This window comes from Eucyclogobius newberryi, unplaced genomic scaffold (genome assembly GCF_026437365.1).
Source record: "Eucyclogobius newberryi isolate DKJ021-1_F unplaced genomic scaffold, fEucNew1.0.hap1 SCAF_5, whole genome shotgun sequence".
Taxonomy (NCBI): domain Eukaryota; kingdom Metazoa; phylum Chordata; class Actinopteri; order Gobiiformes; family Gobiidae; genus Eucyclogobius; species Eucyclogobius newberryi.
The window spans coordinates 34,125,698-34,141,247 of NW_027316167.1; the positions used below are offsets into that span (position 1 = coordinate 34,125,698).

The 15,550-nt window shown below is 48.5% G+C and overlaps 2 protein-coding genes across 3 annotated transcripts in view; both read left to right on the forward strand.

Annotated features, from left to right (window-relative positions):
- The window catches only part of LOC140381215 (multiple epidermal growth factor-like domains protein 11), a 156,792-nt gene that overhangs the window by 117,625 nt on the left and 23,617 nt on the right, over positions 1-15,550 (forward strand). For both annotated transcript variants that reach the window (XM_072465242.1, XM_072465243.1), the window contains exons 11-12: positions 13,984-14,104; positions 15,200-15,363. In XM_072465242.1, coding sequence (XP_072321343.1) covers positions 13,984-14,104; positions 15,200-15,363 — 285 coding nt within the window. The remainder of the gene's footprint in view (positions 1-13,983; positions 14,105-15,199; positions 15,364-15,550) is intronic.
- dapk2a (death-associated protein kinase 2a) overlaps positions 1-15,550 on the forward strand; it is a 216,914-nt gene that overhangs the window by 116,354 nt on the left and 85,010 nt on the right. The window lies entirely within an intron of this gene.

The following is a 15,550-nucleotide window of genomic DNA, read 5'->3' on the forward strand; positions in this document are numbered from 1 at the left end:
ATGCAGCGACTGCATCACTGCAGCCGCTGCACCGATCCGCCTGTCAATCTCACGCTCCATCCTTCCCTCACTCGTGAACAAGACCCCGAGATACTTGAACTCCTCCACTTGGGGCAAGGACACCCCACCCACCTGGAGAGGGCAAGCCACCTTTTTCCGGTCGAGAACCATGGCCTCGGATTTGGAGGTGCTGATTCTCATCCCAGCCGCTTCACACTCGGCTGCAAACCGTCCCAGTGCATGTTGCAGGTCCGGGTTTGATGGAGCCATCAGGACAATATCGTCTGAGCAGAGATGAGATCCTGTGGTCCCCAAACCGGACACCCTCCGACCCCTGACTGCGCCTAAAAATTCTGTCCATAAAAACTATAAACAGAACCGGTGACAAAGGGCGGCCCTGGCGGAGTCCAACATGCACTGGGAACAGGTCTGACTTACTGCCGGCAATGCGAACACAGCTCCTGCTCCGGTCATACAGGGACCGGACAGCCCTGAGCAAAGGGCCCCGGACCCCGTACTCCCGGAGCACCCCCCAAAGGACACCCCGAGGGACACGGTCGAAAGCCTTCTCCAGATCCACAAAGCACATGTGGACTGGTTGGGCAAACTCCCATGAACCCTCGAGCACCCGATGGAGGGTATAGAGCTGGTCCAGTGTTCCACGACCGGGACGAAAACCACTCTGCTCCTCCTGAATCCTAGGTTTGACAATCAGTCGGATTCTCCTCTCCAGTACCTTGGAATAGACCTTACCCGGGAGGCTGAGGAGTGTGATCCCTCTGTAGTTGGAACACACCCTCCGGTCCCCCTTCTTAAACAGAGGGACCACCACCCCGGTCTGCCAGTCCAGAGGCACGGTCCCCGACCGCCACGCAATGTTGCAGAGACGTGTCAACCAAGACAGTCCTACAACATCCAGATACTTTAGGTACTCAGGGCGGATCTCATCGACCCCCGGAGCCCTGCCACCGAGGAGTTTGCGAACAACCTCAGTGACTTCGGCTTGGGTGATGGATGAGCCAGCCTCTGAGTCCCCGGTCTCTACTTCCTCTTCGGAAGACGTGACTGAGGGATTAAGGAGATCCTCAAAGTATTCCTTCCACCGTCCGACGACATCCCCAGGCGAGGTCAGCAGGCCTCCACCCGCACCGTCAACGGTGTTGGTGAGGCACTGCTTCCCCCTCCTGAGGCGCCGGACGGTTTGCCAGAATTTCTTTGGTGCCGACCGATAGTCCTCTTCCATGGCCTCCCCGAACTCCTCCCAGGCCCGGGTTTTTGTCTCTGCGACAGCACGGGCCGTGACTCGCTTGGCCTGCCGATTCGGGGTTCGGGTTCCACCGGGTTCGGGGGTTGCCGCCACGACAGGCACCGGAGACCTTGCAACCACAGCTCCGAGCAGCCGCATCAACAATGGAGGCGGAGAACATGGTCCACTCGGACTCAAATCAAATCAAATCAATTTATTTTTGTAAGGCCCAAAATCACAACAACAGTTTCCTCTGAGGGCCACAGGGAGAAATGAATCAACAATGTCTGTGGTGTCGATGATGTCAGACAATGTCTGTGGTGGCGACTCACTGTCCCCAACCTCCCCCAGGACATGGGAGAAGCTCTCCCGGAGGTGCGAGTTGAAAACCCTACTGACAGAGGGCTCCACAAGGCGTTCCCAACAGACCCTCACAATGCGCTTGGGTCTGCCAAGTCTGTCTGGCTTCCTCCTCCGCCAGCGGATCCAACTCACCACCAGGTGGTGATCGGTTGACAACTCTGCCCCTCTCTTCACCCGAGTGTCCAAGACACGCGGCCGGAGGTCAGATGACACGACAACAAAGTCGATCATTGACCTCCGGCCTAGGGTGTCCTGGTGCCATGTGCACTGATGGACACCCTTGTGCTTGAACATGGTGTTCGTTATGGACAATCCGTGGCTAGCACAGAAGTCCAATAACTGAACACCGCTCGGGTTCAAATCGGGGAAGCCGTTCTTCCCGATCACCCCTCCCCAGGTGTCACTGTCATTGCCCACGTGGGCGTTGAAGTCCCCCAGTAGAACAACGGAGTCCCCGGTCGGTGCATAGTCCAGTACTCCTCCCAAGGACTCCAAGAAGTACTCTGCACTGCTGTTCGGCCCGTAGGCCGCCACAACAGTGAGAGACCTGTCCCCCACCCGAAGGCGGAGGGACGCGACCCTCTCGTTCACTGGGGTAAACTCCAACACGTGGCGGCTGAGCTGAGGGGCTATCAGCAAGCCCACACCAGCCCGCCGCCTCTCCCCGCGGGCAACACCAGAGAAGTGGAGCGTCCAGCCCCTCTCGAGGAGATGGGTTCCAGAGCCCAAACTGTGCGTGGAGGTGAGGCCGACTATATCTAGTCGGTATCGCTCAACCTCCCGCACAAGCTCAGGCTCTTTCCCCCCCAGCGAGGTGACATTCCATGTCCCCAGAGTTAGTCTCTGTGTCCGGAGATCTGGTCGCCGAGGCCCCTTCCGTCGACTGCCGCCCAGATCTCTCTGCACCGGCCCCTTATGGATCCTCCTGCGGGTGGTGGGCCCACGGGAGGGCGGCCCCACGTCGCTCCTTCGGGCTGTGCCCGGCCGGGCCCCGTGAGGTAAGACCCGGCCACCAGGCGCTCGCCATCGAGCACCCATCCCAGGCCTGGCTCCGGGCGACGTAAACGGCCTTGTTCTTTTACTCATCATAGGGGGCATCATATTGAACATTATGTCACAATTATCATTATTATTATCATGAGTTATTATAATTTCACAATAATTAACAAAATTGCTGACGTTTTAAAAATGTTACGGAAAGAAGCTGTACCTGATTTTTAATTTCTTTAAAACAGGAAAAAAAAGAGTTCATAATTAGATGCACCGCTGCTTTTACAATATATCTGTACATCTGAAGCACAATAACTATAGGACCTCTGAAGTTGCACTGTGTATTTTTTTTAGGTGGAGGAGTTGAAACTTTATTTAATCTCCATGGTGAGGTTATTATTCCTGGAATTTTCCACAAAACATTCTGAAATGAAGAAGTTACTTGGAGGAGTGGCAAAACGTCTTGTGGTCCTGGGATCGACTCCCGTGTGGAGTTTGCATGTTCTTCCTGTGGGCGTAGGTTTCCTCTGTGTGCTCTGGTTTCCCCGCCCACTAAAAACATGTACAATAGGCTCCTCCCCCGACAAAGAGATGCTACATCTCAGACTTTCCTGGTTAAATAAAAATAATTATAATAATATTTTATCCAGTTGACTGAACATAATGTTATTTTGCCTTGTTCTACAAAATGGCATGTTTTACAATCTGAACAGTTAATGATTATTCAATTACCAGATTAGTCCATTATAGTTAGGGCTAAGTGGATATTCGGACGCAACATATTATAAAGCTGTTTTAGACCAATATTGCTGTTTATAATGAACAAATAATGCTAACTTGCATTATGGTTCAATAAATATCTGGGGGAAAATACGTCTTCTTTAAAGGCACAATGGACGATTTTTTCGGCGATTTGAGCACGCAGGCGGAAGTGCGCATGCCACTCCCCCGTGTGGACTGATACAACACACACGTGCCTTTGTTTATTTGCGCGACGGATCGCATCGCATCTCCCGTCTCCCGTAGATTTCAGTCTTTTATGAGTCAACTCGAACATTCAACTTTTCCGTCTTCATTTTGCCCCGTACACTGAGGGAACTATATTATGATAGATCAATGCGCTTAGACACGCGGAACCGTGCTGCTCTCGGGGGACGTGCCACACGCGGCTGCAGGTGAGCGATAGGTGCGTTTTATGATTGATACGTGGCAGGACAAATCGGCAGTCCACACCACGAGGAAATAAGACTCAGATTTGGGCCAAAAAAATCATCCATTCAACCTTTAAGTCAAAGCAAATACATTTCAAAGAGAACCAAATATAACACAATTGAATCAACTTTAGAGTGGGTTTATTCACATGGTTCTGGTCATACACGCCATTTTGAAAACTTAATTTAAAAGGCAGAATATTTTCTGTTCAACTGTTCCCATGGCAACACTCGTAATGTTTCATCAATCAGAACATTATCCCGGAAATTACCCTCTCAAATATCAACAAGTGGAATGAGACATTTTGAGATTTTTTAACATATTATGTAATTTCTATTCATGTATTTTTTATCTATGTTTTTTTTTAATGAAAAAATAGAGATTCAAGTGAGAAATGTTGACAAAAAATAAAAATTGCTTTCCCCTTTCTAAAAGTTTAATTGATTAAAGAAAACATCACCCAATTATAAACAATAATGTAATGTAAAAACAGTTTTGTTCGGCTGAGTGACGCTACAAAACCAATGTATTCACTTATTTGACAAGTAATTGAATACAAGCAGGGCCGGCCCAGCCTATAAGCGAACTAAGCAGCCGCGTAGGGCCCCGAGGCGTTAATAGGGCCCCCAATCTGGCAACCCGTCTTATGTGAAGTGCAAGCGCAGCGTGCGCCACTAGTGTAGTAGCGCTGCTGGCGCGGCAGCGCACACAGCGGTAACATATAACGCACAAACCGCATTTATTTGTAATGACAATCTGGCAACTAAGGCACCAAACCTGTGCTGATTGGTCGCGAGCAGAACGAGAGCAAAACATAAACACAACAGAACGTGGTCCTCATGTCCAGAAGAATATATCTCCTGGTGCCGAAAAACGAAAGAAGAAACTTCTTGACGATGTAAAGAAACTGCAAACTCAACAACACTCTCCAGGTATTGAACTTCTCTTACAAAGAGACGGTTAATGCTGCTGTTTGAAACAACACGATTCTGTCACGTTAGTTCGCTCAGGCTGGAGGCGACGAGAGCTCTGCCCCGCGCACAATATGTCTGAATGAAAGATAATAAGCTTAACATTTACACCAGCCCCGTAGTGTGAGCTGCAGGTGAGGCCGGTGAGGGGCGTCTGTGCCCCGGTCACTAAGAGGCGGAGATCCGGTCCAGACGAGCGCCGTCTCGTCCAGAACCTCTGACGTGAGACTTTGGAGTGAACAGTGTGCGGCTCCTGCACAGGGCCCCTGTCCCGGGGCCTGGGGGCCCCTGTCCCGGGCCCCTGAGCAGCCTCAGTTAGAGATGAGCGGGTTTGAGTTTGCGTCCCTCTCTCTCACATCACCATGTGTGAGATCAATCGTGACTCGTGATGTCTGTTTTACTTTGACTTCTTAAAGTGGAATAAGAGGAACGTAAAGGTTTATGCATCAGCCAATCACATCGCAGCATTGTTTCACACAGAGTCCAGTGTGTGATGAACAAACATTTATATTGTAATTCACTTTTAATAGAGCAATAAAACATTTCAATTTATTTAAAAAGCATCATTAGACTATTTGTTATAAATTATAATAAATTGATAGTGAAAAATAACCAGACATATTATGATTACGTCTGTTATAGAATAATACTATATATTTTTATATAAATGTGGCAAAGTTGCAGAAACACAGTCGCTTCACTATAGCGAGGTTTGGACCTTCAGTTCTCGTTCTGTTCATTCTCTGGGAATAACATGTTTGCACTGTTTTATCAGTGTTAATTGTTAATCAAGCAATGCTTATGCCATTTGTTTAATTTAATATAACTTGTTTTGTCACTTTGGCAAGAAGGAACAGTTGGGAGCTGTAAAAGATAAATTAGTAAGGATAACTATTAGTTTTACATTTTCAGTTAAAATGAATCAATTTGACCATAATTATTTTTCATAGCCAATATTGTATTGAGTAATTAAGTACACTAATGTATTAATAACTGGCTTTAGTCATTTTCTCCTGGCACAGTTTCATCACATCTTCATTTTATAGCATTACAACCTCAACATTTTACTCTTACTTTAGCCGGCTGGACCACATTAAAATGCACCAGAAGACCCAAAAAAGGTCTGAAAATTTCAGGGGGAGGGCCCCCAGGCCCCCCCTGTTCATTCATTAAAACTAATGTGCTAATGTGGCTGTAGACCCTTAACGCCCACAAACACGCCCAAAAACATATCTGGGACGTGTGTTATTTGTACAGGGAGTAGAGGTGATGTCAGCGGAATACCAAGTTGCATTGTGGGATTTAAGTTATCAATATTTGAGCTTGTGAAGTGTTGAGAATAAACCAACTGGCAAACGGATGCCCTGGAGTTCTGGTGCTTTGTTTGCGTTGAAGAAAGTTCCCATATGTGAATTGTTTACTAACAATGGCAATAAAACTGATTCTGATGACGTGGTGAGGGGCCCCCAAAAATGTTTTTGCTTAGGGCCCCCTGAAGGCTTGGGCCGGCCCTGAATACAAGTTTACAGGCCTAAAATTATGAATAATATTCCTAAAGTTGCTTGAGGACGCTTTTACATTATTTATACTTGCACGTTTTGAATTATTAGATCAGTTTAGAGCTCTATCTTTAAATTCTGCTCCCACTCCTCATGTTTTATCTTTCATTTTCAGAGTATTAGCCTCTGCTGAACCTCATCAGTCAGAGTTTAAGTCGTGCTTGGGTTTAGTTGTAGTTCTTAGCCTCGATCTCTGAAAGTTAAATCATTTATATCACAGTTATCCCCTGCGATGTCATATGGCCTATAGTTTATGCCGTACTGTAGAACATTTAGGTCAAGCAGCACGATTTATGACAGACGCTCCACCAGAAAACCACCAAGTGTACCTTTAATTATTTCGAGCAGTAAAGTTTGATTGGTTTGTGCAGCCGTGTGGTTCCGGCCCCCCAGAGCGCCCCCAGATCACACGTGTCACAGGCCCAGTGACAAACCAAGTGTTAATTAGACCCATGACTAGTCTTCTGTGCTATATTCAGATAGAAATGCCCCTCAGAGGAAGCCTATTGATTCACATCGGATGGATGCTGCGCTGGGGAGTTTCTTTCTGCTCCGTTGTGTCTCGACTTGTCAACGAGAACCAGCTCTAAACAGAATTTAGATTTGGCTTTATCACTACAGCAGACAGCTCCGTCGATACGGCCGGACCAAGCCAAGTTTGAGACCGAGGCAGAGACTCCAAGCTGTCAGCAAACTGGAACAAACTCTAAAAACTCAGACAGGGCTCGCCACGTCAACAATGCACCAAACCAAATCATCCAGCAGCTCCAACCAAACACTATTGCAGAAGTGAGAAGTGCTGATGTCAAAAGACTGGAAATGTTCTCACAATAGACAGAGATTGAGTTTTGGAATGGAGGCGAAAGGGAAGTGGAACATGATGCAGTTTAAATAGAGAAATTAGGTTTAACCACAGAATATAAATGAGATATAGATTTAAAATGAGGGTGTAATCCCTCTGTCGTCCAGGAGGGTTCCATCACAGACGAAGATCCCCAGAAAGTTCCCAAGTGCAATTTTAAATAACAATAAAAAATATACAAAACAGCATACCAAGACACTTAAGGCTTTATTGATTTGCCAGTATTTGCTGCGGCTGTGGCTAATTAGAAAAAAAATAGTTCTCGTGGGAAATTTCTAACTCTCTTTTGGGTTCTTCTACTTTCATTATTAACCCAAACCTAAATAAAAACTCCTTGATTCTCTAACTTTTAATGGGGCCCAGGTCCGTGCTGTCTGTGCATTTGGCTTGCTTTGTGAATATTAGATTAATGCCAATTTAAAGGCAGCAGGTCGGCACCGCAGCTTTAATTAGCAGAGTTTATGTGGTGAAGGAATGATCGATGAGAGCGAGAGGGCTTGTAAAAAGAGCAGCTGTAGTCAAAAGACATGTCCTACTCCTGCATTATACATGATCGCTAGTGTGTTTGGGAAGAAAATGTGATGTGTGTAGCCAAGACGCACACAAGAGCAACAGAGGAGCGACACAGGAGCGACACAAGAGAGACTCTGGAGCGACACAGGAGCGACACTGGAGTGACACAAGAGCGACACAGGAGCGACTCTGGAGCGACACAGGAGCGACACTGGAGTGACACAAGAGCGACACAGGAGCGACTCTGGAGCGACACAGGAGCGACACAGGAGAGACTCTGGAGCGACACAGGAGCGACACTGGAGTGACACAAGAGCGACACAGGAGCGACACTGGAGCGACACTGGAGCGACACAGGAGCGACACTGGAGCGACACAGGAGCGACACAGGAGCGACACTGGAGCGACACTGGAGCGACACAGGAGCGACTCTGGAGCGACACAGGAGCGACACTGGAGCGACACAGGAGCGACACAGGAGCGACTCTGGAGCGACACAGGAGCGACACAGGAGAGACTCTGGAGCGACACAGGAGCGACACTGGAGCGACACAGGAGCGACACAGGAGCGACACTGGAGCGACACTGGAGCGACACAGGAGCGACACTGGAGCGACACAGGAGCGACACTGGAGCGACACAGGAGCGACACAGGAGCGACACTGGAGCGACACTGGAGCGACACAGGAGCGACACTGGAGCGACACAGGAGCGACACAGGAGCGACACTGGAGCGACACTGGAGCGACTCTGGAGCGACACAGGAGCGACACTGGAGCGACACAGGAGCGACACAGGAGCGACACAGGAGCGACTCTGGAGCGACACTGGAGCGACACAGGAGCGACACAGGAGCGACTCTGGAGCGACTCTGGAGCGACTCTGGAGCGACTCTGGAGCGACTCTGGAGCGACACTGGAGCGACACAGGAGCGAATCTGGAGCGACACAGGAGCGACACAGGAGCGACTCTGGAGCGACACAGGAGCGACACAGGAGCGACTCTGGAGCGACACTGGAGCGACACAGGAGCGACTCTGGAGCGACACAGGAGCGACACAGGAGAGACTCTGGAGCGACACAGGAGCGACTCTGGAGCGACACAGGAGCGACACAGGAGAGGCTCTGGAGCGACACTGGAGCGACACTGGAGCGACACAGGAGCGACTCTGGAGCGACACAGGAGCGACACAGGAGAGACTCTGGATCGACACAGGAGAGACTCTGGAGCGACACTGGAGCGACACAAGAGCGACAGAAGAGCGACACGAGAGACAGAAGAGCGACACAAGAGCGACACAGGAGAGACTCTGGAGCCGGATTTTTTAATGTCACAGCCTTTTTAAATCACGACACTGGAGCGACACAGGAGCGACTCTGGAGCGACACAGGAGCGACACAGGAGCGACTCTGGAGCGACACAGGAGAGACTCTGGAGCGACACAGGAGCGACACAGGAGAGACTCTGGAGCGACACTGGAGCGACACAAGAGCGACAGAAGAGCGACACGAGAGACAGAAGAGCGACACAAGAGCGACACGGGGGCGACACAGGAGAGACTCTGGAGCGACACAGGAGCGACACAGGAGAGACTCTGGAGCGACACAGGAGCGACACAGGAGAGACTCTGGAGCGACACTGGAGCGACACAAGAGCGACAGAAGAGCGACACGAGAGACAGAAGAGCGACACAAGAGCGACACGGGGGCGACACAGGAGAGACTCTGGAGCGACACAGGAGCGACACAGGAGCGACTCTGGAGCGACACAGGAGCGACACAGGAGAGACTCTGGAGCGACACTGGAGCGACACAAGAGCGACAGAAGAGCGACACAAGAGAGACAGAAGAGCGACACAAGAGTGACACGGGAGCGACACAGGAGAGACTCTGGAGCGACACAGGAGCAACACAAGAGCGACACAGGAGCGACACTGGAGCGACACTGGAGCGACACTGGAGCGACACAGGAGAGACTCTGGAGCGACACGCGAGCGACACAAGAGCGACACAGGAGAGACTCTGGAGCGACACGGGAGCGACACAGGAGCGACACGGGAGCGACACAGGAGCGACACAGGAGCGACAGAGGAGTGACAGAGGAGCGACACAGGAGCGACAGAGGAGCGACACTGGAGCGACACAGGAGAGACTGTGGAGCGACACAGGAGCGACACGGGAGCGACACGGGAGCGACACGGGAGCGACACGGGAGCGACACAAGAGCGACACAAGAGCGACACGGGAGCGACACAAGAGCGACACAAGAGCGACACGGGAGCGACACGGGAGCGACACGAGAGCGACACGAGAGCGACACAGGAGAGACTCTGGAGCGACACTGGAGCGACACTGGAGCGACACTGGAGCGACACTGGAGCGACACTGGAGCGACACTGGAGAGACTCTGGAGCGACACGGGAGCAACACAAGAGCGACACAGGAGAGACTCTGGAGCGACACAGGAGAGACTCTGGAGCGACACGGGAGCGACACAAGAGCGACAGAAGAGCGACACAAGAGAGACAGAAGAGCGACACAAGAGCGACACGGGAGCGACACAGGAGAGACTCTGGAGCGACACGGGAGCGACACAAGAGCGACACAGGAGAGACTCTGGAGCGACACAGGAGAGACGTTGGAGCGACACGGGAGCGACACAAGAGCGACACAGGAGAGACTCTGGAGCGACACAGGAGCGACACAGGAGCGACTCTGGAGCGACACAAGAGCGACACGGGAGCGACACAGGAGCAACTCTGAAGCGACACAGGAGCGACACAGGAGCGACACAGGAGCGACAGAGGAGCGACAGAGGAGCGACACTGGAGTGACACAGGAGAGACTCTGGAGCGACACAGGAGCGACACAGGAGCGACACAGGAGCGACAGAGGAGAGACTCTGGAGCCACATGGGAGCGACACAGGAGAGACTCTGGAGCCACATGGGAGCGACACAGGAGCGACACGGGAGAGACTCTGGAGCGACACAGGAGAGACTCTGGAGTGACACAGGAGAGACTCTGGAGCCACATGGGAGCCACACAAGAGCGACACAGGAGAGACTCTGGAGCCACATGGGAGCGACACAGGAGCAACACAGGAGAGACTCTGGAGCCACATGGGAGCGACACAGGAGCGACACGGGAGAGACTCTGGAGCGACACGGCAGAGACTCTGGAGCGACACAGGAGAGACTCTGGAGCGACACAGGAGAGACTCTGGAGCCACATGGGAGCCACACAAGAGCGACACAGGAGAGACTCTATAGCGACACAGGAGAGACTCTGGAGCCACATGGGAGCCACACAAGAGCGACACAGGAGAGACTGGAGCGACACGGAAGTGACACGGGAGCAACATGGTGTTTAAGACGGGAAGAGGATTTGAGTAGTTTCATATTTGTCTGATAATTAAACCCCAATGAATACACTTAAAGACATGCCCTAATCCAGTGAAAAGGACACATATTATGCAAAATGTACTTTTTTGACTTGTTTTAACATTGTTCCCTCATCAAAAACATGTCTGGAGTTGCATTTAGCTTCATTCACTTTTGTTTCATTAATCCTGTTTACTTCTGGTTGTCTTCGCTGAGGAATTTTCCCGGATTTTTTAATGTCACAGCCTTTTTAAATCATCACAGACTCATTCTGAGCATTTCTGCCTCAAATCATCTTCATTACAACTGTGCGTTAACATGTCGGGGCAAGCTAGATTTTGATTATTTTCCCCACGGCAATTCTCTCTGCTGCCAGTAGATGGAGTTTTAACACCAATCCTGATGAAGGATTGAACACCTGACTGCTATAACGTAAAGTGTGGTTTGAGTACTAAAACCATCCATCCATCCATTTTCTGCCGCTTATCCGGGGCCGGGTCGCGGGGGCAGCAGTCTGAGCAGGGACTCCCAGACTTCCTTCTCCCCAGACACTTCCTCCAACTCCTCCGGGGGGATCCCGAGGTGTTCCCAGGCTAGCCGAGAGACATAGTCTCTCCAGCGTGTCCTGGGTCTTCCCCGGGGCCTCTTCCCGGTGGGACATGCCTGAAACACCTCCCGAGGGAGGCGCCCAGGAGGCATCCGGAACAGATGCCCGAGCCACCCACCACCTGGCTCCTCTCAACGTGGAGGAGCAGCGGCTCTACTCCGAGCTCCCCCCGTGTGGAAACTCATTTCGACCGCTTGTATCCGCGATCTTGTTCTTTCGGTCACTACCCAAAGCTCATGACCATAGGTGAGGGTAGGAACGTAGACCGACCGGTAAATAGAGAGCTTTGCCTTTCGGCTCAGCTCCCTCTTTACCACAACAGTCCGATGCAGCGACTGCATCACTGCAGCCGCTGCACCGATCCGCCTGTCAATCTCACGCTCCATCCTTCCCTCACTCGTGAACAAGACCCCGAGATACTTGAACTCCTCCACTTGGGGCAAGGACACCCCACCCACCTGAAGAGGGCAAGCCACCTTTTTCCGGTCGAGAACCATGGCCTCGGATTTGGAGGTGCTGATTCTCATCCCAGCCGCTTCACACTCGGCTGCAAACCGTCCCAGTGCATGTTGCAGGTCCAGGTTTGATGGAGCCATCAGGACAACATCGTCTGCAAACAGCAGAGATGAGATCCTGTGGTCCCCAAACCGGACACCCTCCGACCCCTGACTGCGCCTAGAAATTCTGTCCATAAAAATTATGAACAGAACCGGTGACAAAGGGCAGCCCTGACGGAGTCCAACATGCACTGGGAACAGGTCTGACTTACTGCCGGCAATGCGAACACAGCTCCTGCTCCGGTCATACAGGGACCGGACAGCCCTGAGCAAAGGGCCCCGGACCCCGTACTCCCGGAGCACCCTCCAAAGGACACCCCGAGGGACACGGTCGAAAGCCTTCTCCAGATCCACAAAGCACATGTGGACTGGTTGGGCAAACTCCCATGAGCCCTCGAGCACCCGATGGAGGGTATAGAGCTGGTCCAGTGTTCCACGACCGGGACGAAAACCACTCTGCTCCTCCTGAATCCGAGGTTTGAGTACTAAAATATGAAATGCAATCTAAAGCTACTAGAGCAGGTTTAAAGGCCAATGTAAATCTACAAGAGAAAATTTAAAGGCCAATAACGACACAAATAATGCATAATAATGTCTTATAATGTTCTTTAATTTTCTCTCTTTTCTATGGTCATTCCTCTTTCTGAGCAGATTTATCAAATGGAATTTTCTGAACAATATGTGTTTTGTTAATGTCGAATAAACAGTCCGAAAAAAAGCATTTTTAATTTTTTTTTAACATGTGTTTTATGTGCAAATTGACTAGAAATTACTTTATTTTGGTCCCAGATTAAGTCATATTATTATTTACTTATATTTGAATGTTATACCAAGGATAATGTGTCCAAAATTAGCCAGAATAACAAATAAATGAGCTTCACTGTAGTTAAAACTATGCCACCTTTTCTGTTCACCTTGAAATTGACTCTTTAAACACTTAAGATTCTGCGTTGGCCCCGAGCTTCAGTGGAGGCTTTATTCCTCCATAAGTTGAGCTGTGTTATATACGTGGTGCTAATCGTTGCAGCTTGTGGCATCATTAAGTCCCATAGTGTGTCGCACTTAAGTGTTCAGTGATGAGGAGAATACAAATCACACTCATATTTATCAAAGGAAACATTTACACAGAACAGTGTCTGATCAGAAGAATCAGATCAGAATCAGAACCAGAATCAGTGGGTGTGAAATGTAAGTTATTGTTGTGCGATGAGATTTTTAATTCAAATGAGTTTTTATCCTGGTTAAATAAAGTTAAAATAAATCATTTTTTTTTAAAACTCTAATAAATATAAATACACACTCTAAATAAAACTGACTTTTGCTGTGAAAGTTAACACATTTATCTAAATTATTAGAATTATTATATTGTTTGATTGTTTTGCATCCTTTTCCATCACTTTACTGTTTTATATATATCTAGTATAATAATGATGAGCCACTGTTTCAATTAATTATAAAACATTAGCAAAAATGGGACTTCAAAATATTATTATTCAAATAAAAGTGGCTCAAAAGTATGTTAAGATTATGTAATTGGATGGAAAAAGGATAGACACAAAAAATGAGAAAATAAAAATAAAAATAAAGCACCATTCTGAAATATTCAAATGATTCATTATATGACCCTAACCAAAGTAAATGTAACTGAATACTTCCCTCCTCTGTTAATATGGACAGTCCTTGTTTTGTACATATTTCTTCTACTTTCTTGGTTGGTTTTAGGGCGAGGACTGTTCCCTGAGCTGCCCTCCAGGTCTGTACGGGACAAACTGCACCTCCTCCTGCTCCTGCCGGAACCACATCTCCTGCTCCCACATCGACGGCTCCTGTCTCTGCAAAGAAGGTACAGAAAAGGCACTTTGTTCATTTAACTGACGGCTAATAATTAAAAGTATTCTCCTTATTCAGAGTTGTATTTTGACTGATTCGTGTTTGATGATGTATTTGAGGCTCGAGAGCTTAGAAAATGTTCTTCGTGGTTGAATCGACATAACCTGACCATTAACTATCTCCGGTTTAATTGTGTCTGATCATCAATAATTAAACAGACCCACTGTATCAGGTGACTTCAGACGCTACAGGAGCTGCGAAGGGTCAATTTTAATTCACAAGAAAACCACTTTGATATTGAACTCATTTGCGACTCAGTCTTCTTTGTGGTTTTGTTTACAAGTTATTCTGATTTAACAACACCAACATTAATCATTTTGTATCTGATCTGTCCAACTTGAACAGTACAGTAATGATCTTAAATAAGTTGTTATTTTGGTCATGTTCTTTTTTGAGTAGCTTTCTAAAACTGTAGTGCTTTGAACATTCTGGACATTTTATATACAAAGATTGAATGGCACATTTAATGTCATGGATATTTTTGTATTTTGTGTATATTTTATCCAGAAAAGCTCGCTCATAATGATTGTTTTTACATTTTATTGTCCCTGAGGGAAATTAGTCATTTTAAAGATCATATATTTAACAAAACTGACTTGTTATGATCTTGTTTCTCCCCAAAAAACAAGTGAGTAAGTTTTATTGTCCTGCGAGGCGTCAGCAAATGTCTGTTTTCGATGTTGGAAATGAGTGTGTGTAATTTGGTGTTTTTCCAATACATGCTAGTTTGTTGTGAAATGAATTATTTTATCTGACAATATTACGATATCAGTACTTTTGCAATATATTGTCCCACCCTAAAAGCTGGTCTGTGGATATCTACTTGCATGAGCATTTATTCCTTTTTGAAATAGGCACGTCACTTTGTGCAGCGTGTGAAATATGTGTTATAATAAAGTGGATTGGACACTGTGATGTACTGCGCAGCCCTAAAAGCTGAAGGATAAATAACTGGTACATAACGCATTTGTCATGTGTTCGTCGTTCATCACCGATAATTGTATGTTGAGTTTATGCTGATGTTTTCTTCCTCCTCTGTGTGTTTCAGGCTGGCAGGGCGTGGACTGCTCCCTGCCCTGCTCCAGCGGCTCCTGGGGCCTGTACTGTAATAACTCGTGTCTGTGTGAGAACGGCGCCGACTGTGATCCCGTGAATGGGACGTGTGTTTGCGCCCCCGGCTGGAGAGGAGAGCTCTGCACGCTGCCCTGCCCCGTGAGTAGATCTTATACAAGAAACCCTAGCTCAAGCATGTTTAAAAGCTTGGTTTCTTATCTCTGTAGTTCAGTCATTCTCTCCTCCTCCGGGACGTTCCCCGTGGTTCTCAAAGTCCATACATCTTCAGACCTTGGATTAAAGAGGACATATTATTTACATATATTGTTTACTTCCCTCAGAACTT